The following is a 23,430-nucleotide window of genomic DNA, read 5'->3' on the forward strand; positions in this document are numbered from 1 at the left end:
GAAAAAGTCTGGCAACAATGCAACAACCGTTTCCGGCAGAGAATTTCGCCTAGCGGTTAATACGGGTCTCTTTCTGTCGGATGCAGAATCGTTTTAAATCGGTTCTATATTTTTAGCGTCTAGGTTTTATTTTTTCGATAAAAATTACATATGAAAGGCAATTATTTATTGCCCTTCATATATACTAATTATGGAAAATGTTATTGTCAATAACATTGCTTTCTCACTACCAAACATACCCATATTTCAATCTTATTTACCTCGTCTCAAGATTCGTTTTTTGTATGTACATCTGAAACAAACATGAGTTTAGAGTCAACAGATGTGATAATAAATAAATGTTCATGACTAAAAAATTCCGAAATAATTTTAATACTTCAAAAGGAGCATTGCTCATATAAAATTCGATTTTATATTTCCAAAGTATCACATTTTCCAAAAGGTATCATACCGTGCAGTAAAAAACAAACATTTAGCTATTTAAACTTCCCATCTTTTCAACGGCATCACACGCTGCAGTTGCCATTTCGTATTCCGGAGATCCAGCTGGTTCGAATGAAAGTATCATAGCACTTTCCTTTAACAGTTTCAGAGCTTCGTTCAGTTTTCTCTTCAACTGGTTGTTATTGATCTGATGCGTTTCGAATTGATATTTTGCTAGTATCATTATTGGCACATGAAGCTCGTACATGATCACTCCCCTCAAACGACTAAGTCCTGGTTCATACAAGTCGACAACGGAAAGCAGATCACGGCAGAGTATTTCCTTGTGTTTAATTTGTTGCAAACTCATATCAGGTATGAGGTATCCAGATATCTTACCGTACAGTTGGCACAATGAGTGCTTGGCCGAAAGGAACAAATAGTGATTAAAATGGAGAGTTGATTTATATGAATCGATGAATTTCTCGTACAACTCAATGCTGTTTCCGTCGATGGCATCGACTTCTTTGAATAGTCGGTCTAGAAGGCGAGTTACAATTTCTGCTGAAATAATATGCTCACAGGACTTACATTTCCAATCTGATTCTTGATCAAGTGGATTGGTTGACAATACGAGCCCATTGGAGCATTTAGTACATATCAAAGTACTGCAGTTTGACCCAAATTCGGTCGGATCCGAGCATCGCTGGCATCTGCACCAGAAAAATTTGCTATCGAACAAGTGTTGCCTGCGTTTCAGAGTTCCTTGAAGAGTGTATGAGTAGGATAAAGTGATGGGATCACCTGTTTTGAGATCTTTGGTTAGTCGTATGGATAGCAAATTGGTTTCCGGATCGTCAGTATGTGTAGTATTGGGAGTGCAATCGTGCATAATATAAAATGCTTCCGGATACAAAGCTCTGGCATGAACATCATTTTGACCAATCTGGAATGAATTTACTTCAATTATACCGCAGATTGTGTGAATCTCGCTTTCGGAAAACTCTTCGAATTTCCAGTCGTTGCGGATTCGTTCGACGATGGCTTCCTGGTTGCGTTTCCAAAGAATGCAGTTCTGTTGCCGCAGTTCGTTTAAAGATTCCATTTCTAGCAGCTGGGAGTATTTTTCTGGGTCAGTCTTTTTCAACAGCAAGCAACGAAGTGTGAATATCGCTTCGTACATTAATTTAATTTGATGAACAGAGCTACTACTAAATAGCTTGATTACATTGTGTTCTTTGAGTGGAATGCACTCTAGACTTTTGTGAGCATTATTGGCTTCTAAGCCGCTGCAATTCGGTGAACATATCTGCCATCCGCAACCTGTACATCTGAAATGATATAAAATTTTACAATTTAATTGCATAAACTTTCTATACGAGATTTACGAGTGATTGCATAAATTTTCTATATGAGAAAGGTAATAAGTGTACTTTGATAGGAAAGCCTCGTTATCATGACCAAGTAGGTACAAATTGAATAAAAGATTTACAAATTTACATTTTTGCATTTGAAAAATATAGATTTATATGTGACAACCATGCACGTTATAGAAAAATTTAACAAAGTACACTGCGAACGGAGCAAGGCCACACGTGCCGACGCGTACCAGTTTTACATAGTCACTTTTAATGACGATTTAAATGTTTTAATACTCATCGCCCTCATAATCTCGGAACCGGAAGTCAGATCTGAATAAAATTGCATAGTATGTTTAAAAACAATGAGAGCTGCAATTTGAACCATGATTTGCGAAAATCGGTTTAACCGTTGCTGAGAAATCGAAGTGAGTTTCGTTTTTGGAGCCTTTCTTCACTATTATCGGTGCTTTTGGAAGCGGAAACCGGGAACTAGTAGTCCCAAAGTAGATTTATATATTCACTAACTAACAAGATCTGCCAACTAGATGAATTTAGCAGCAAGTTTTAAAAAAATGTGCACCTCGTTTCGCCATCAAAAATACTCATTAAAATGAAAATTTTCACTAATCGCCTGTAATGCCGGAGCCGGAAGTCGGATCTGAATAAACTTTTCGAGGACTTTTTAAAGAATTTCAAGACCTTTAATTTGCTTCTTAGTTTGTGAAAATCGTATTTTTTCATAAATTTGCGCATATATTCTTGTAATTCCGGAATAAAATTCAAGAAAATTGTGAAGGACCAAAAGACGTTTCATTTGAATCTGAGTTTATGAAAATCGGTTCAATCGGTAAAATGGTTCGATTCTGAAAAAATTCGCTTAAGAAGCAATCAATCCAAAACACCTTTTGCACAAAACTTGTAAATATATTTGTTTCCTTTCAGTATTAGGTTTTGCACGATGACGACATGAATGAACTGCCGATGAATCAAGTTCATCTTTTGACAGTTATCTGTGGTTTGGTTACATATCTATGAACACGTATTCAGATTAGAATGAACATATAAACATACCACTAATAGCTGTCAAAATTAGTTCATTTGGTTCATTTTTGTAAGGTTATGCCATGTTCGGGCAAAACAAATAAGTTGGCCTAGCCCATCCCTTAGTTTCGAACAGACAGGAAAAAAAAACTTATTATTAGAATACTTCTACTTTATGTAGAATAACAACAAATTTTCTTTCTATATGAAGAGAACACCAAATTTCAACACCATTTTTGTAGGAGTAAGAACAACAACAAACCGTTCCTGCAAACAGAACGATTATTTCGACGAACGCTCAACGACCAACAAAATATAATCGCTTGCTTAGGCTGTGAACCATTTCGTGGATGATGTCAAAATAACCCTGCTCGAAAGCATGGTTATTTTTGACAGATCGATGGTTGTTTTCCGACACTGAAAAAAATCTTGCAAAGAAAATTCTAATATCAATTCTCTAGTCCAAATTATTTCCAGTGCAAAATAAACCCAAATAACTTTCCATCCGTCAAACGAAATGGTTCACAGCCTTAATGGGTATGAACAAGATATACCGCTCTCACATTTCACGAGCTTTAAATTAACTGCATATTTACTTTTTTCACAAAAACGTGAATGTAAAAACGAAAATAATTGTCTACAAAATATATATGCATTTTTAAAGTGATCTGTTTCTTAGATCTACGGCTCACGATTTCTAAACAAGCATTTTTGATCATTTGTATGAGACTTTGTAATCTTGATTTTTTTATTGCTATAATGCTGTGATTTAAAATTTCGATAATTGTTTTTGCCTTTCTCATATAAAAAGACTATGCAATCACTGTGAAAACCGACTTTTGAACGGAGGCCCGGAGGGCCGAGTGTCATGCATCATTCAACTCAGTTCGTCGAGATCAGAAAATGTCTGTGTGTGTATATATGTATGTGTATATGTGACAAATCATGTCACTCGTCTTTCTTAGAGATGGCTGAACTGATTTTCACAAACTTAAATTTTTAACGAAAGTTCTTATGGTCTCATAGCTTGCTGTTCAATTTAATCTTTTTCCGGCTTCCTGTTCCGGAATTACAAGGTAATATTTGAGAAAATGCGTACTCAATTCATCCAGATACGAGTTCCGGTTCCGAAATTAGAGACGACTTTTAAACTGTCATACAAAATGATGCAAAACCGGTACGCATCTGTACGTGCTGGTACGGAAGAAGACAACACCTCCACCTAGCACACAGCGTGCTTTGTTCAATTTTGTATAGCGTGCAGGGTTAAATCATTATTAACTATATTTTTATTAACTAAATGTTTACAAATTGTACAGGTTATGACAGTTTATACCTAAAGAAAGTTTTCGATTTTATACACGTTTAAAACAAATATTTTTGACAGAATCTTCTAGTGATGTTTTTGAAAATATAAGTAATATGAGAAAGGTATCATTACATCATTAGCTGGATTAAAATAAAGTTTTATTGGGAATTACATTCCTTTTGTGGAATTTGGCCTTTCTGTTTCAACAGACTTCGCAGCTGATTCTTAGTGTACAGAATCACTGCATGGCTAGCACTATGGATCCTACTGACACTAAGAATCCTTCCAGGTCGGGGCTCGAACATACGACAACTGGCTTGTAAGATCAGCGTCCTATGCATTGAACCGCCAATCCGGGACAAGGTTAACTTTGTCTAAATATAAAATTTGACAGATGTAAAGAAATTTGTATTCATTTTACACTTAAAATAAAATAATAAGCTGTATAATAATAGCATTACAGCGAACAAAAGGAGAACTTACTTCAATAGACAATACCCTAGAACGATCGTGAATTTTCTTGAGGTTTTTTTGTTGAAAGATAGTGTTTAAACAAATTACACAGAAATAACTTTTATAAAATATTAGAAACTTGCAATTTTCGCAAGATTTTTTCAGTGTCCTGAAATAACTATCGAACTGTCAAAAACAACTACTCGACTGTCAGAAATTAACCAAAAGCTAAAGTTAAAAAATATTTCACGGCCTTCTTCTCTCCGACTTTGCATGTTTTAGGATCTTTATTACTACTTTATTTGGATCTTTATTACCTTTTTATTACCATAATTACGCAGAAGTGACTGACAGGGGATCATCGGTCACGTTAAGCTAATGTAAATGAAACTAAATTTTCACAAATAATTGAGTAAATATTGTTGAATATTTTCTTACCTAACCGTGCTGCAGCCCTTTAGAAATGGCCTGTGGCACCCGAGGCAAACTGGGTCACTTTCAGCCCACGGACCGATCGCCAATGGTTCTACTTCAATAATTTTTTCTCCGGCTTTTAAATCACGCGAGGCAACCAAGTAGCTGGAATGAAAAATTCACTAGGTCAAGCTGTGATAGTTTTTCAATAATGCTATCAGTACCGGCCGCAAACATCGGAGTACTTTACAATGTAAGGTTTATTGTTGTTCTCTTCGGTGACCGATTCGGTCAAAGCAGATTTGGTGTCGGCCTCTTCTTCCTTATATGTTTCTTTATCAATTGATTGATGGTGATGATTTTTGTTCTTGCGGGGGTGTTTCTGAAAAAAAAAAATTTAATGTTATCCGTTTCGTTTTGATAAATATTTCGATGGTTCTAGTATGATATCCAGCTCAGTCACGTATCCAGAGGGGGGTTGGGGGCCGAGGGGCCCTGGCCCCTCCCGAAATTAAAAACAGATATATAATTATTTAGAAGGTCTCAGACATGTGTTACAGACCGTTGAAAAGAATGCCATTTTTTTCGTTCAACAAACCCGGCAGACAGAGGTCCATTGTTGAACCATTTTTAATATGAGGAGTTGGAGCCCCGTTGGACTAGTTTTACTGGACAATTTCCGAAGTTTTTTCCACCTATTTTTTTAAACTAACTATATGACTATATGAATGTAACACCTAATTTTCACACTATGTTTCCAAGAGAAAAAATAAACAACAACAAACCGTTCCAGCAAACTGAACGAATATATCGTTCAACAAGCGCTCAACGACCAACAAAATTAAAACCGCCTGCTGAGAGGGGTGCTACGAAACGTTACAAACTCTAATGTTTTGAAAGTTATAAGCGTTACGGGGCGTTATTAAGCGTTACTTTTTTGTAAGCTAACGGCGTTACGAAGTGTTACATGCGTTATATTTTAGTAAGTTTTAGTTTAGCATTACATGTATTACTTTTTTATAAGTTACAGGCGTTACAAATCGTAACATGCGTAACTTTTTTGTTACTTTTTGTAAGTTATAGATGTTAAAAAGCTTTAAAAGAGTTTCGGAATCCCAAATTTAACATATTGAAAAGTCACTTATTTGCAAGTGTCGGTTCAAAACGCCGGTAAAAGGTATACCGAGAATTAAGTACATAAGTAATCTTCAGTAACATTATTTTTTTATCCGAGGGCCCCTACAGAAACGAAATCCTGGGTACGGGCCTGAAAGAAGGTTGCTTTGTGCTTCCGGAGGATATTTGTCTTTTCATGAAATTTGACGAAGCTTTTCGCTACATGACGTTTTGTGTTGCGGTAAATCGAGATTCGATGCGTTGAAGGCTTAAAAATTTGTAATAATTTTTTGATGTGAGAAATACAGTATATTTCAATGGGAAAATACAGTGCATCATTGTAAAAGAAGAAACAACAGTACACATGTTTATGCCGAAAATACATTACAATACTGTCAAATACAGTACGGATACGAGTGTTAACGACGGACAATCATGTAGAGTGCTTCAAATCTAATTCACTTACTTCTATCATCGGGCGAACAGGATCAAAAAGAAAAGAAAATCGAAACGTGAATAATTCAAGTAGAGAATCGGATGAATCGTGCATACTAGAAACAACGGGATTAGATTTGCAGCATTCTTGAAAATAAAAAGAATTCGGGATGGAACCTTTCATGATATTGATAGATATGGAGACTTCATCGTTTTTTATTCTCAGCATAAATTTAGGCAGTCTGCTGATGAACCATAAAAGCTTTCGGTTTGCCATCAGCTCTGGAAAATGATCAAACTGAAATAGATTCGATTTGGGTTTCATTGATTATTTTTCAGTCACGAGGCTTATCAAGTTTGTAATTGCAAGATTTGTCCTATGTACTGGTAAACAAATTGAGCAGTCGTATCGCTGCTGACGAAGGTTAACTCGATTTAATATTTGTAAAATATTTGCAAATCGAGGAACATGGAATCATTCTTAATCATTCAGTTAAACAAAATAATAATAACGTCATTCCTTTTTCGAATGGCAACAAATTTATGAAGTATTTCTTGTAAATAATAATTAATATGTGGTTAGGGTTAACACTTCGGAACTAGCACGGCAGCAATTCTATTTAAGGAAAAAAGATGCTACAGTTAAGAGGAACTTCTCCTGTAAACGGGTTTTTTCGTTCCTTCCTTTCGAGTGTCGATTAAGGGGGGAGTAGGATCTAACGGATAAAAACAAAAACCCGTTTTTTGCGATTTTTTCAGAGCTATCGTTTAAAAACCATCGAATAAAGTAGTAATCGATTGTTTCAGAGCTATCTTTAAAAAAACCATTGATTTTTTTTGCAAAATACAAAGCATCGTTCGAACAATATTTTGAAGATGTTTTCGTGGAAAAATATTGAGAAATAAATCGGTGAAGAAGTATATAGCTGTAGTAGATGTTTTTTGTAGACCCGTACGTTTTTTGTTTGTTTTGCCTTTCTCATATAGAAAGGTTATGCAATCACTTGAAAAAACATTGTACACCGTCACTTAAACCGGAAAACAAAACACTTAAAAAGGCGGGTGGGTAATGTCAGAGACATAACTGGATGTCGTGAATACGAAAACAACTGACATGTTCCTTAACACCTCCGAATATCAATTAGTTGATCAATTGTATGAATTATGCAAGCATTCCCCTTTTTCACATTTTTAGCAAAAACAAAGTAAGCTTCACTTGATCTCGATTACTGTGAATTTCAAACAGCGAAAAGTGCACAAATCTAACCAAACTGTTTTAGATTTGCACTAAACTGAGGATATTTACCTTAGACTTGAGAAAAACAATTCCTAATAGTTCTTTAGAAAACTTTTAGAGCCATTAGAACGGCTGATTTTGTGTGATGCTCTCCACCGTTGATTTTTCACCAATGAAAATAACTGGCAGCTGTGACGTAATCGCTCTTGTCGATAGCGAAACTAGCTTTGCAAACGACACAAAACACATCTGCTCGCAGTGGTGATAGAATCCAAACTGATTCAATTTTTGCTAGGAGACTTCTTTTTATGTGATTTCGTTTGTAGCTTTTTCACTAATGGGCGGTCCTAACAGCTATAAAAATAGCCGCATACAGAATTTTAATGTTGATTATTTCATTTCGGATTTGCAGAATTTATTGAAAGAAACTATCAATATGCTGTAGGGATTCGTTTCTTGCATTCAGAAGGACCAAATTGAGGAACTCACTGCGATATTCACCACTTTTCGGAACATTTTTTTTCGAACGATTTGTTGTACAGCAGCAGATATTTTGTTCTCTTCCTTAGAACGCGTTCTGATTGGCTGGTGTTGACATGGGTCAAATGAGACAAGTTTTTCAATAGTGTACTATTGAAATACTTCAATGCTTTTGCTATACACGTTTAAGTTGAAAAATTTTGATTCTATTGGTAGTTAGATTATAGAAATCCCTTCACAGATCACTGAGCTATGAGCTTTAAAAATACGAGAAAGGCAAACGCGCCTTATGAATTATCCTCTTTGATACTCGTTTATACCAAACATTTCAGAAAAGTTTAATTTTGAATTATTTGAGATTATGTCACACAACTGAAAATTTTATCATAAAACTGTGATTATATTCCCGATAGCATGTAGCAAAAATTATCTTGATTCGTTAGATACAACAAGAGATATTCACGATCAAAAACTTATCACTCTCTCAGAGGGTAAATTTTGAAAAGGCACCCCATAGTAAAGTAAGTCCATAGTATTCACGACAAAAAATTTCTGAACTGGTCTTAAAACTACACAAATCGATAGTCATTATGAGAAGGCAACTAAACAAAAAGGTTCTTGCTATTCTGGTTCCCGGTATTCGGTACTGGAAGCACCGGAAATAGTGGACATATATACCAAAATGGATCACAAAGATTTTTCTCAGCGATGGTTTGGCCGATTTCCACAAACTTAGATTCAAATGAAAGATCTCATGGTCCCATACGGAATTCCTGAATTTCATTTTGAAAGATTTCAGGTCCTACTACTGCATATTTTCAGATACAACAAACATTTAAATCGTCATTTAGAGTGCGATGGTAACATTGTATAAAATCTTCAAAATTTGAATAAAAACTAGTAGAGTTAGTACGGCATGTTAGTTGGTGGCCGTATGAACCGACTTCGATTATACCGGTTCTCGGGTTCCGGTGCCGGAAGTACATATAATAGAGAACCCACTTCGTTTTCTTAAGGATGATCTACGCGAGCAAAGTACTGCTTCATTATGTATGTTATACTAGTTAATGCACACGCAATCCCTTTGTTTTTTTTTCCAAAAATCGAAGAGAAAAACTTTGGATAGAATACCACAATATTATACGTGAGAAAGGCATCATTACACCACTAGGTGGAATAAAACAGGTTAGTTTCATAATTTTTAGTGGTTGTTTAAAGTCAAAACTGCGATTACACACAGAAATAAGTCCGCCTTTTTGTAGCTTTAAAACCTCTAAAAAACGAAATTGTTGAGGTTGGATATTGCATAAGTAGAAAGTGTGTGTAAAATTTGAAAATAATTAGTGAAGGAGTTTTTAAACGACGATGGACACGGACTTTGCAAATGTGGTTTCGGTAAAACGCGTTTAAAGTTTAGGGCGTGGAAGGGTCTAACACATATTGTTTCTTTGTATTTTGTTATAACAAAAAAGTTTTCAAACATTTCAAATTACAAGAAAATTTATGAGAAGAAATGAATATTTTGCAGTAGGTTTCGTAAAAATCATTTAAAAACAACAAGAACGGCGTTCCAAGAACTCAAAAACAAATAAAAGAACATACATTTTTTTGTATTTAATAATATAATTTTCAAGCCACGGCAGGCTTGAGATATAAGCTGCCACGGGCATTTTCTAATTTTAATTGACGACTAACTTAAAACTCTGGCAGATCCATAGTTGACGATCTGCTGTGGCCGGTGGGTTGAATATAACATGAGAGTGATGTTGGTACGTGTCTATCTTAAACATATAATATTGTTTGTTCCAGAATTGACCCCGGAGGTTCTACTTTCGGGTGCAAGCACAAAAAATGTGGTATTAATTTTGGAAAAATGCTGAGATAGAATTGCATTGCATGAAGGACACTACGGCCCTCTGTGTTAAAAATAAACACACCATTCTACGTTACCGACCGCGAGTAATCGAGACCATAATCTTATGTAACAGACTGTATCTGTTCCCAAGAATCAAAAGATTTCTTTACATTGCGAAATTGAAAACAAATAAAAAAAAGGCGGGTGGGTAATGTCAGAGACATAACTGGATGTTGTGAATACGAAAAAACTGGCACGCTCCCATAACTTCTCCGAATATCAGTTAGTTGATTGATTGTATGAATTGTGCAAGCTTTCCCCTTTTTCACTAATAGAGTTTGAAGCGATGCACCTACATTAAAGTACAGATTAGTTACATTAAACAGCTACTATTCTACAACTATATATTCCAAACTTGAAACAATTCCATTTTAATCTGCAAATATAGGAGGCTAGGTACGACAAATTTGTAGTTTATTTTTAATGAAGCTATGCAGTTCGAAGATATCTGATTCTTCTCGAAATTTCAGTACGAGACAATTGCAATGGCCTGGTCTGAACTGTGTCGACGATCTTCGGTATGCAAGAGTCATTTTAATAATAATAATAATAATAATAATAATAATAATAATAATAATAATAATAATAATAATAATAATAATAATAATAATAATAATAATAATAATAATAATAATAATAATAATAATAATAATAATAATAATAATAATAATAATAATAATAATAATAATAATAATAATAATAATAATAATAATAATAATAATAATGATAATAATAATAATAATAATAATAATAATAATAATAATACAGATTAACCTGTATATATGGCAACCCTGTTTCGCATGGCATATTTTCAGACGACCCCATACTAGTATAAAGATGTGTTCAACATCATCACTCTCGCTTTCGCATTGCCGTTCGTAATTGAATGTGTTAGTGACGATACAAATTATTTTAATTTCCATCTAGATGAAAATCTGCCTTTCTACCGGTTTTCGGTGCCATCGTGCTGACGGTGTCTCGTACGTTCAGAGTAGCTGCTTTAACTTAAATGACGCTATTTCTCACATCACATTTCATTTTATACCTGCTACTGGCAGCGGTGTACGGACAGGCCCTTTGTTAAAATACCTTTCCTGTTCGTAGAACGGGAAACAGTGAGACGATATAAAAGAGAGAGTTAGTAGAGCGGCAGCCAGTAATACTGAATTGGCTGTCTAGCTGTTAACAACATCTCGTGGAATTTTTACGCAGAAACACGCACACAGGAGGAACAGTTAAGGGCAAGGAAAAGTCCCGCTCGAACCGTGCTGGTCTGCAGTTCCCAGTTGGCAGAATCCATCCGGAAGGGAAACTACGGCGAGCGTGTCGGTGCCAGTGCACCGATCTATCTGGCGGCAGTGATGGAGTACTTGGCTGCCAAAGTGTTGGAATTGGCCGGTAACACTGCCCGTGACAACAAGAAAACGAAAATCATCTCTCGCCATCTGCAGCCGTAACGACGAGGAGTTGAACAAAACCCCGTTCTTTTCAGGACGACCACACTGTGATAAAGAAATATTTAAGATTGCTTTAAGTTCAGCCAGTTCTGATACGCCTGGAAAGTAGAATGTGTAAATCAAGTGGAAGCCTTTGTTCTAACAATTTGTTCATTTTTGTTTTCGGCCGCATACTAAAGTATTCACGACAAAAATACGTTTTGATCTGTATACGTGGCAACTCTGTTTCGCACGGCATATTTATATACTAGTACAAAGATGTGTTCAACATCATCACTTCCACTTTCGCATTGCCGTTCGTAATTGAATGTGTTAGTGACGGTGCAAATTATTTTAACTTCTCGTGTGTTGGCGAAACAAGAGCAACAGTTGCCCAGAAAATGGTATGAAAGCGACAAAATTCAACTAGTTCTTTATGATAATCTTTAGCACTCAAAAGTGCTTTGAATTGTCTGAAAAGCACTCTGAAAAGTGCTTTGAATGGGCCTTGCTGGACTTTTTGGCTGCCTTTCTACCGGTTTTCGGTGTCATCGTGCTGACGGTGTCTCGTACGTTCAGAGTAGCTGCTTTAACTTAAATGACGTTATTTCTCACATGTTCTATCTGCTACTGGCAGCGGTGTACGGACAGCCCCTTTGTTAAAATTTCTTTCCTGTTCGCAGAACGGGAAACAGTGAGACGACAGGTCCTCGATGTTGCTCTCGTGTGTCTTGTTTCGGGAACAGTTGCTCAGAAAATTGTAGAAAAAATGAACCACTCAACTTTTATATGGATGCTCTTGTACAGAAGTAGACATCTCGCGTTCTGATTAGCTGGTGCTGTCATACGTCAAATCAAACAGGTTTTTCAATAGTGTACTATTGAAAATCTTAAGTGTTGTTGCAATACACGTTCAAGCTGAAAATTTTCGATTCTATTGGTAGTTAGATTATATAAATCCTTCCACAGATCACTGAGTTATGAGCTTTCAAAATTCGAGAAAGGCAAACGCGCCTTATGAATTATCCTCTTTAATACCCGTTTATACCAAACATTTCAGAAAAGTTTAATTTTGAACTATTTGAGATTATGTCAACAACTGAAAATTTTATCATAAAATTGTGATCATATTTCCGATGGCATGTAGCAAAAATTATGTTGATTCATTAGATACAACAGGAGATATTCACGATCAAAAACTTATCACTCTTTCAGAGGGTAAATTTTGACAAGGCGCCCCATAGTAAAGTAAGTCTTATTCACGACAAAAACATTCCGGTGAAGTAATCTTTTAACCCACCTAGTAAAAACTACTCTCGTAAAATTAAAAAGCGTTACTGTCTAATAAGATTACTAGGAAAAGTATATACAATAAACAAAGAATCTTTCAAAATTTAGAATAACAAAACCAATTTAGACTTGGTCATCATGGTACGGCGTCCAATATCTTACCTTCTTTTTGAAGTTGGGTGGCATTTCGGAATCGCATCGGATTTAACTCAGCTGAAGTTATCAGTTCACACCTATTCGTTTGTATATCTACCAGAGAGGATAACACGATTAGACATCAATAATAATATAAGTAATAATAATAATAACGCAGGAAGTATTTTCTCAGGATCTGCACGTGATAGTTGTTATAGATAGTCGTTAATGTTTTTTTTTCTCCAAACGCTCTACCACAGCCAAATGTTATAATTACAGCTGTAAACAATTTCACACCAGTTTCTGTTTACACATCTCACGTATGAATTGACATCCGTGACTTCGCATCGGGCAGTTGATTTATGTATGGAGACGCGTGGTGTTTTTTTTTGTTGTTTGTTTTCACTCATCCATCCAGCAATCCGATGAAGCTGGGTGTACCAGCAGCACCCGGTAACCAGGCAGTGGGTGGTGTGCGCTCTCTGTTTTGTTCGTTCGAACGCTCGGCTGACCCAAAAGGTGTTTATAATTGAAAACGACTCAACCGATTTTCGCTAGAAACCTGTTGCTTTGAGATGGCGATCCCGTGCCGCGTGTTCAGTTTGTGGCAACACGACAGCAGGACGCCACGTTCGCGCGATTGAAGTTGCCACCAGTTGGCTTGAGTTGCGCTCGTTCGCCTTTGAAATTGGATGTGAAGCGTACTTCACGAGGGCAATTAAGAATCTGTTCCACCGGACGCAGTGTCATGTGCTATTCCTGAACTTTCAGAAGTATACTCTATTGAGATATGTTTTCCGCATGTGTGACAACGAAACTTTGTCCAGAAATAATTTTTCATGCACACGATTCGCGTGATGGTGTGCAGATGATTGAATTAACACAGGCTATTGCTAGAGAAAACTACTTATTTGTTGCAGTATTGGGGATACACGATGGCGCCAGCTGTAGATTTATTATTTACTTTTTTATTTATTTATCCATTAGTTTATTTATTTATTTATTCACTTATTTATTCAGGAGCATGAGAAAAGCACGCTGGAATTAAGATTTTTTGTTTCTCTTCTCCAACAGGCATAAAACCTACTCATCTTTTGTATCAGCAGATTACATTTGCCCAAATGATACATAACCAAATCTTTTAATTACCCTTATTTAAGTTACGAAGCTATCTAGCTTCATATACTCATATCGAATAATTACCCTAACCGAACTAGCGGGAAAAAATTTGGAGAAGACGGTGTTTAGTAGTATTACGAGATAAATTGAAATCAAATTCATTAGAGCAATCATTCGATACGTGACACATACTGGAAAACTGTTCATTAAATTCAGGTATAAAGCGAGAAGACTAGTGTTTGATGGACAGAGAAGATGTTTGGATATAAGGTATCGGTCGGGTGACGGCCAGGATGTAGACCATGTTCGATGTACGCGCTATTGTGTCTGACTGGCGTTTTAGAGTGACTAAAATAAGATTCAGAGTGGCGAAACGGTAGCGCGTATGCACGGAATGCATAAGAACGCAGGTTCGAGTCCTGTCTCTGAGCGTATCTTTTTCCAAAAATTCATCTTTTCTGTTAGTTTTTCATTCATTTGGCTTCTCCAATATATGTTTCCGCTCAGTCATTGCAAAAACTGAACTTAGTTATGGCGACTTTACGTCAAACAACTTAAATTAATAAATCGTTAATTTTTAAATCCAATAACACTCCTAGATCCTTGATTGATGTCTCCCGTTTTAGTACCGTTTGCGAAATAGTGTATTCAAACGTTATCGTGGTTCGTTTACGAGAGAAGGAGATAACGAAACATTTTTGGGGATTCCGTGCTATTCTGTTAACGTTGCACCAGCTAGAAAATACATTCAACTGTGAGTGCAAGAAATCTAAGTCATTCAGATCTTTGATGAGATGGAACAGTTTAAAATCATCGACAAATGATAGCTTCATACATTGCAATGAGAAATTTAGATCATTTAAAAACAGAAGAAAGATGAACGGTCCTAGATGGTTTCCCTGAAGAGCACCGGAGCTCACGATTACGAGCAATCACATCAGATCTTTGGAGTCAAGTGGAACGCTCAACGACAACTGAATAAAACATTGCTTTATTATTTTTGTCCATTTCAATTTGCATTTGATGTTTTTTCAAACGAAACGGTATTTTCGGCTACAATTTAAAAAGTTTTTTAAACTCACGAATAAATGTAACGCACGACTGATTCTTCAAAAACGAGTAATAAATAAAAACGCTGTGAGCGAGACTACAGTGCTCCATGATAGAAAACTACTAGATGATAATAAACCTTCATTCTTCTAATTTCCGATGCTGTGTTCGGTTTCTCTCTCCCTTGTTTGGTTCCAGTGACACCGGAGAACAAAATTTGTGAGATACAATGCAGTGATCGGGAATACACTGGAGCCTTAATTTAGGCACAAAGTCGAAGGTGATTAAAATAAATTTCGCGTTTATTAAATTAAACATCGCGTTATATAAAATTTCGCGATAAAAGGTTTTTTACCTTTTTAATATATAAAAGAAATGGGTATAGAATTCGTTCAAACTTTAGAAAATTCTTCCGAGGCCCGGAGGGCCGAGTGTCATATACCGATTGATTCAGCTCGACGAGCTGAACAAATGTCCATATGTGTATTGTCAATAAAGAGGTCGAGATCTCGGAGATGACTGGACCGATTTTGATCAGTCGCAAATAAAAGGTCTTCCCGTCACCCTGAACGATATTAAATGGTTTTGAGATCGAATGTTTACTTTTTGAGTTATACGAAGTTTTACGTCAAAATTATCAGTTTTTTGACAATATCTGTCACAATAGAGCTTGAAAACAGAATATGTTTTTAGACTTAGATTCCACACGGTAATAGCTATCCACCAAGCCATGGATTGTTAAAAGCCGTCCATTTTTAACGGAGATATCGATATATTTCTGTAAGTGTCTTTTCCCCGTATTCCAGTAGTAGGAGTTTTATGCGCTTGATGATAAAGCGATATTTCGGAGCAAAGTGAAATATGATTTTCAATACTGTTTTATGCAATTGTTTCTTAGCAAGAAAGCACCCTTTTTCGTGACGTTTCGATTTTAGCACGGTTCGTTTTTGGCAACATAATCGTTCGAACATGACATATGTATTAGAAAGATGGCAATATTTTCAAATTCAAAACAATATTCAATATTTATATTGATTTATACTGCTCGCAACAATAATTGCTGGAAAACCACAACTTTTGACACCCTTATACCATTCGAAGAAGTTCGTCGAGAGAAGCAAATTGTTGTGTGAAAAATAATTCAATAATTTATCTCCGAGGCTTAACTGATTTCTACAAACCTAGACTCATATGAACAGTTCTATGCTCCTATATAAGGTTTCTGAATTTCATTTGGATTCAACTTCTGATACCGGAACTACAGGATGATATATAAAATAAAATTAAAACAATGTCACTTTGCTAGTATATGGCTGAACCGATTTCGTCCATCTAACATTAAAATAAAAGATCTTGAGGACCCATAAACACTGCTTGTTTTTTAATCAGATTTGACTTCCGGTTCAGGAGATACAGGGTGATTAATGTAAAAATTTCACATAAATTTATCGGGTTTATCGGGTTCATAGATTTTGAGAGTCAATGACCAAACAAACTTATTTCAATTTTAACGGTGTTCAGCTTTCGATCCCGGAAGGTACCAACAAATTTATGTGGAACCAGAGATGTCATTTATACAGATTTATCTGTATTATACAGATTTTGACATGCACATACAGATTTAATAAAGACAACAGATTTTCTACACATAAAGATTCTACAATAAGCAAGAAAGAAAATATTGAACTTTTCCATCTGAGCTATCTATTAGTATCTGATGGCAGTAACGAGATCAATCAACGGACAAGTAACAAATCAAAATGGAAATCTTTTCTACAGATTGTTGATGATAAACACTGATATAATTTATATCATAACTTGAAACCAATTTGAACTGATACACAAGGAAGTAGTGCCATCACAAAACTTTATTGTTAGACTAAGAGTTGTTTGACCTGACTTGACGTTACAATTTACAATTACAATTTAATTGTTGTTGATGGAAGAAAATAACAAATCTCGTCATTGAATATTCTTGTGAACACGGCAATGACTTACGAAGATATAAAGAATGAATGCTCATTGAATTTATTATTAGAATAGCATTAGAATAACATATTTTTATTGTATTTCATTTTTTAAGTGAATACAGATTGATATAGATTTTTTATGCAAAATATTACATACCATACCGTCGAGCAGCTCCGAACCGATCAGCTCACTAAAGTGAATCGATTCAATGCATCAGCTCATCAGCTCATCAGCTCATTTAGATTGAACTGAAGGTTAGATTTGAGTGCCGTTTTTCTTGCGCCGTTTCTCTTACTCCGTTTTTCTTTCATATGCATGATCGAAATTATGAAAGCACAGAGAACAATGCTATGTGAACTAATTTGTGTGCGAATCATTATTATGTCACATTTGTTGGCATCCCTGAATGTACCTTAAAGACTGTCCCAGAAAGTATGGACGCAACCAAAAACCGCTGCCATTTCGCAATGGTTCAGAATCTGTCAATTTTTATAGCTTCCTGTTGTTTACACTATTCTCTAACCACCTGTGCAGTTGTTTATTTGTTTTCATTTGTTTCGAAATGCGCAGAACAACATCGAAAAATTGTGTACAAATGGTGCACAGAACGCGGACTGTCACTGAGAATGATAGCAAAAAGTGGAAGGAGTAAGTGAAAAAGCCGTGCGAAATGCAATCAGGAAGTTCGGTGAGGATAACAACTTTGAGGATAAACCGAAAACGGGTCGAAAAAAAGGTCCTGCTAACCCTCAGTTTGATAAACGTATACTGAAGGCGTTCGAGCAAAAGAAGGAGGTTTCAATTCGGGATGTGGCAGAAAAAAGTGGGCACTCCGAAATCAAATGTTCGACTATAAGAAGCAGAAACAACCAAAACGTAGTCCGAAACAAGAAGCATCTATCAGGCCGAGGATTCGAAAGCTGTACAATACGATTCTCGCTGTAAATTTGAACTGCATAATCATGGACGACGAAACCTACGTGAAACTCGATTACAAATCCTTGCCGGGACCACAATATTATACGATACGAGAAGGGCAAGTGTTAAACCAGTCCAAGACATCGATTTTAGTCGAAAAATTTGGTAAGAAAGCTATGGTCTGGCAAGCAATTTGTAGCTGCGGTAAAATTTCGAAACCCTTCCACCACTGCTTCAATGAACAGCGAAATATACATCAAGGAATGTTTACAAAAACGACTTCTAGCCACAAGGATCCTGTTGCCTTCTGGCCAGATCTTGCTCCTTGTCACTACTCGAAATCAACGGTAGAATGGTATACTACCAAAAATGTCACTTTCGTCCCAAAAGACATGAATCCACCAAATTACCCACAACTTCGACCAATTGAGGAATTTTGGGCATTAACGAAGGCACATCTTAAAAAACATGTCTCGGCAGCCGAAACCATTCAACAGTTCGAAAAAGATTGGAAAAAAGTGTCAAAACTTGTCGCCAAGAAGTCTGTACGGAATTTAATAAGGAACGTTCGCAACAGTGCGCCAGCTAGTCTACAATGGTTAAGTAGCAAATGTTGACAATAATATTCTGTTGTTGTCTAATATTATCTAATATTATCAGTATATCGAATAAAATTTGAATATCTAACACTTGTGAATTATTTACAGCGAAATCAAAGTGCGTACATACTTTCTGGTACAGTCTTTAGCCTACTGAGTGAGAGGTAAGATTTCTTATTGACAATGGCTCATTCAATTTGTTAGAGAAGGATAGATGCACATTTGGTAGAACGAATGAAAGCACACATTTCTTCTTATTTAGAACTCGCTCTTCAGATCCGTTCAGCTCGTAGCTTGTTTCCACCTTAACAGTGCGGTGAACTGGTGAGCTGCGGTTCTTTTAAAAAGAGTTGTGAGCTATCAGCTCACTTTAAAGATTCGATTCACTGGAACAGCTCAGGAGCGAATTGCCCATCTCTAGTGCGATGCGGTGTCCTGGTGCTGCTAGCAAAAAAGTATAATTTCAATGTGTTGTTTGATACGTATAGTTAAAAATTTGATTGAAATAGTTATTTTGAGTGATAGTGTTTGTGTGGCAAGTGTGTGTTTAGTAGTGAGAGTGCTATTTATTGAATAGTATTGATCTGCGAAACTAAAGATGCTCAAGCGGCGGAAACTGAGAATTTGCCGCCCCAAAATTCAACGATGTTAACCTGTTAACCGATCGAAGCGCCATCTGTATGCCATTGTCGGTGTTATCGGATTTCTACGGAATGTGTGAAAGTATACAAGTCGATCGTGTCATTCAGACTGAAGGTCTAGGGTTGGTCTGCGGCGGACTCATTTGCGAGTGTTTTTGTTTTATTGTTTCAGTGGTCGTGTTTTATCACGCGTTGCTGACAAAGAGGGATACTGGTGAGATCGTTCCTTGGAGATATTTTATATTTTTCTTACTTATTATATTACTCCTGAGTATCGAAAATCAGGTTTTGTTGAGATCATATTGTTTACCAAAACATATCCGAATCTTTTTCCCTCCCTACTAACAAATCTCCTATCCCGTTATGCTCGTGGAGATACAGTGGTACCCGCGGTCTTTACGAGTCGAACATTCCTTCCTTTCCCTCAGTAGCACAGCCTTTGGTCGTAGCCGACGTCGTTATTGATCATTTAATAAAAAGTTAGGAGTGAGTGGGTATGTACAGTGAAAATGATTTGCTTCTCCCAAGCTTCATTTTCTTGGTTCATTGTACATTTCCACTCATTCGGTCAATCGCGAAGTGCAACTACGGGCGATCTACTTCAGCTCAGCTTACAGGGTTAAGAGTTTTTAAAATTCGAACCGTCATAGAAGATTACGATACTAAAAAATCTTCAAAGTTGGGCTCAAAACTATTTCAATTTATTCGTCATACTAATTCATGGACACACGAACTATTTTTGATTATGCTGGTCTTTGAATACCGTTTTTGGAAGTACCATAAATAACGACAAAAACTTTAAAGAGGAACCCACTTTTACAACTCATGGAATACTTAATCGATTGTCACACGTTTAAATTTAAAGGAATAATTTTAAGGTTCATACAATTTCTATCTTCGATTCGTGTTACAGTTCCAAAGTTTTGATTAAATTTTTGAATTCATTAAAATGAACACAACGAAGAATATTCACGAGAAAAACACATGCTGATTGATAAAAAAAGGTATCATCTCACTGCTACGTAGAATAAGTACGTTTTTCAATTCCATTCGATTTTAGTATATATAAAATAAATAATCTAACTACGTCCATACACAAAAGCACCTAGGACCATCTGAGTATATTCTGAGACTACGGGAATTCGTAAAAGATGTTCCAAGATCCAAAAACTACATGGACTATTGTCCTTAGGGACCAAACTGCGCCACAGCGCCTATTTTTTGTTCGCTGTTTATAGTTTTAGAGCTACACTTTGTTTACTGGGCAATTTATAGCAATTAAAAGGATGTTCCCAACCGTCCAATAACTTCAGTGAAAACAGATCTTACGATTTGCACGAGCAATCCACATCATATGTACAATTTTTCAATACTGCTTATAGTCATGGAGCTACATATTGGTTTCTTGTCTATTCTGATCTGTTTCAGGAATATCTTCAGTCATACAAGAACTTCAGTGAATCACGTGAATGGAGCGTGAAGATTAAGCTCGTTAATGTACCTTTTTATTCTTGTAGATCTTAAGGCCTGACCTTCAGGTAGCTTTTAGGTAGTCTAGATCTTTCACAATAAGTCAATGATTTGCATGTGGTATCGCGAGAATGGACCGTGTACAAGGATCTTGTTAGTTCACTTTATTACGCTGGTTGGCCTATAATCCAGCGAGTTTTTGGAAGAACAAGCACTTCCTCATAATTCATCATAATGAAGTGTGGACCACAAGAATAAATACTACTTAATGTCATCGGTTACGTTGGTAGGTCTATTTTTCAAGAAGATTTTCGATGGACAAGAACTTCCACAGACATTATCACTGTATGTCAATTTGCGGAATATAGTACTACGAGTACAAACCATACTCAAAAGTCATGCAAAAGTCACCAGTCACGCGTTTATATAATAATTTCATTTTTTCTAGAAAACTTTTGGATACCCAGGATTGGATGGATACTAGATTCAATGAAACCAAACAATTCCGTAATATACATTTCATCATATTCAATTCACCGGAGCATGTTAGATTGTTTTGTATACGTAAAAATAAAAATTTCCTTCATTATGCAGAAACCTTCTTACGCGATTATCGGGTGAATCAAATCGAAAATTGCGTTACTTCAAATTAAACGCGTGAAAAGTAACGTAAATTAAATTCGCGCCAATTAAGTATGCGTAATTTGAGGTTTTTGTGTAAGGAAACGAAAAGTAGTTCAATAATGCTCATATTTGACGACCGAGTAAGGGGCTACTGTTCGATAATGCCATAATGTCTAGTGATTCGCAACTAAACTTTCGCTAGACTGAGACTAGACCAAATAACAAAACCCGAATGAAAATGTATAAGAAAATAGCTAAAAACGAAGATAAAAATATTTTGGTGGATGGTTGAGGGTTATTACGTGCTAGAAGAAATACACTCTGCAGCTATTGTGAACCACTCATATAAATAAATTTAGATTATATTTGCATTTTACGTATCATGAACTACAAATTTCTTTTCGGTATGACAAAATATAATCCTAGTGGAACCCTAGCGGAACAGTCAACGCATCCCAACAGATGTTACAAATTTTCACAAATTTACCGTGAAGCTGACACCCGTAGAACAAACAATGGGTAATCCGCTTTCTGCGGTGATCTGTTCAACAGTCAATTAACTTTTCCGTTTGCATCCGCCGTGGCTAATTTTAATTCAAACTCTCTCATAAAAACGAAATCCGAGTCACGGCCTTGAAATGACATCTGAGTGACGAATTTTCGCTACTTTTTGACCTATTGATGGGTGTCAGTCTCCGGTTGAAACGTAGCCATCTTATTTTTCACTATCTCCGTGCAGATCAGCTGAGAACTAGGAACCATTAACCGAACCACTCAAGTAACGGATCACGCGTTTTTCCAACCTGTCGAATATGGATTTTCTATCCACGCGCGAGTTAATTTTTCGATCGCGGAAACGAAAACGTGACACCACCCGTCGGGTGTGATGCTGAGAGTCCAACTGAAGAACACTGACTTGTACCTCTGTGCCGACTGTTGCGAGTGTGAGCAAAACAAATGTCTAAAATCTATCATGTCGCCATTCTGTTCATTGCGCCATGTGTTTGCGAGCGTTTTTCTTACCAGAAGAACCGCAAATCTATTCGCCAACCCAACCGATGAATAAATATTAGGCCGGGTGAATTCGAACTAATCCCGGACAAGATATGGTAGTAAAATACACTTAAATGGAGCGATCTCGCCACAATTTGATCAGTATTAAACGAGTAAAACAGATTGGAAAAATGACATACGAATGCTACAACAGTGTAATGAGAATCTCGAAAATGTTATTGCAGAGACGAGACTCGAATCCGTTACTAGCTTCTAACCGGGGACATTGTTTTGCTAGTTAAACTACCCTACATATGAAAACACATGAAGAGACAGCCTCATTGGCTAGAAGAACCAAGTATGCTTCGCTTTACTTAGCCGCCACAGCATTCAATTATAGTCCTATCTCTATGGAAACCCATCCCACAGGAAACAACACACACAATGCTTCGCAGGTAAGAAGCAAAGTGTTGGCATTACATTCCTTTTGTGGAATTTGGCCTTTCTGTTTCAACAGACTTCGCAGCCGATTCTTAGCGTACAGAATCATTGCATGGCTAGTACTACGATCCTACTGACACTAAGAATCCTTCCAGGTCGGGGCTCGAACATACGACAACTGGCTTGCGAGACCAGCGTCCTATGTTTCGCAGGTATGTCTTCCTTATCTAGCACAATATATTGAAGGACAAATCGAAACCTTCGGTTGATTTTTAATCATTATTTTTTTCTTAGTCTTGTTAAGACGTAGAGCCGTTTTGAGCTAGTTTTAAATCAGCTCTCAAATCAGCGTCTGACGGCAGAGCCCATTACTACTGCTATTCGATGAGGCATATTGTCAATGAAATTCTCAATCTTTTTCCTTATATCTTCGTTTCATTGTGTGCCCGAATCAGATCCTGCTTGGTTGTAGAAGCATTCTTGGAAACTTCACATTTCATAAAGGCTCAAATATTTTCTATAGGATTCATGATTGTGTCAAAATTTCGAATCAATTGAA

At 36.4% G+C, this 23,430-nt stretch overlaps 1 protein-coding gene across 4 annotated transcripts; it reads right to left on the reverse strand.

Annotated features, from left to right (window-relative positions):
* Positions 1-349: 349 nt before the first annotated feature.
* Positions 350-22,391, reverse strand: LOC131436100 (SET domain-containing protein SmydA-8). Of its 4 annotated transcripts, none has more exons than XM_058604591.1 (5): positions 22,241-22,391; positions 13,073-13,159; positions 5,226-5,383; positions 5,026-5,166; positions 350-1,754 (listed from the first exon to the last, which is right to left on the reverse strand). In XM_058604591.1, the coding sequence occupies exons 2-5, from the start codon at positions 13,094-13,096 to the stop codon at positions 473-475; spliced, it is 1,605 nt and encodes a 534-aa protein (XP_058460574.1). In that variant the 5' UTR covers positions 13,097-13,159; positions 22,241-22,391; the 3' UTR covers positions 350-472. The 4 variants fall into 4 exon arrangements, with proteins under 4 accessions (XP_058460574.1, XP_058460576.1, XP_058460575.1 ...); XM_058604593.1 differs by having other exon boundaries at positions 22,209-22,353; XM_058604592.1 differs by lacking the exon at positions 22,241-22,391 and adding an exon at positions 21,925-22,198.
* Positions 22,392-23,430: the final 1,039 nt, after the last annotated feature.

The sequence above is a fragment of the Malaya genurostris genome, chromosome 3, assembly GCF_030247185.1.
Source record: "Malaya genurostris strain Urasoe2022 chromosome 3, Malgen_1.1, whole genome shotgun sequence".
Taxonomy (NCBI): domain Eukaryota; kingdom Metazoa; phylum Arthropoda; class Insecta; order Diptera; family Culicidae; genus Malaya; species Malaya genurostris.

Bases quoted from the DNA above. Each gene is read 5' to 3' on its own strand.
- LOC131436100 (XM_058604591.1), bottom strand. From the start codon at position 13,096: ATGCCACCCAACTTCAAAAAGAAG. The intron at 5,384-13,072 runs GTAAGATATTGG...TTTTTTTTTCAG, and splicing joins CACCCAACTTCAAAAAGAAG to AAACACCCCCGCAAGAACAA. The intron at 1,755-5,025 runs GTAAGAAAATAT...ATATCATTTCAG, and splicing joins AAGGGCTGCAGCACGGTTAG to ATGTACAGGTTGCGGATGGC.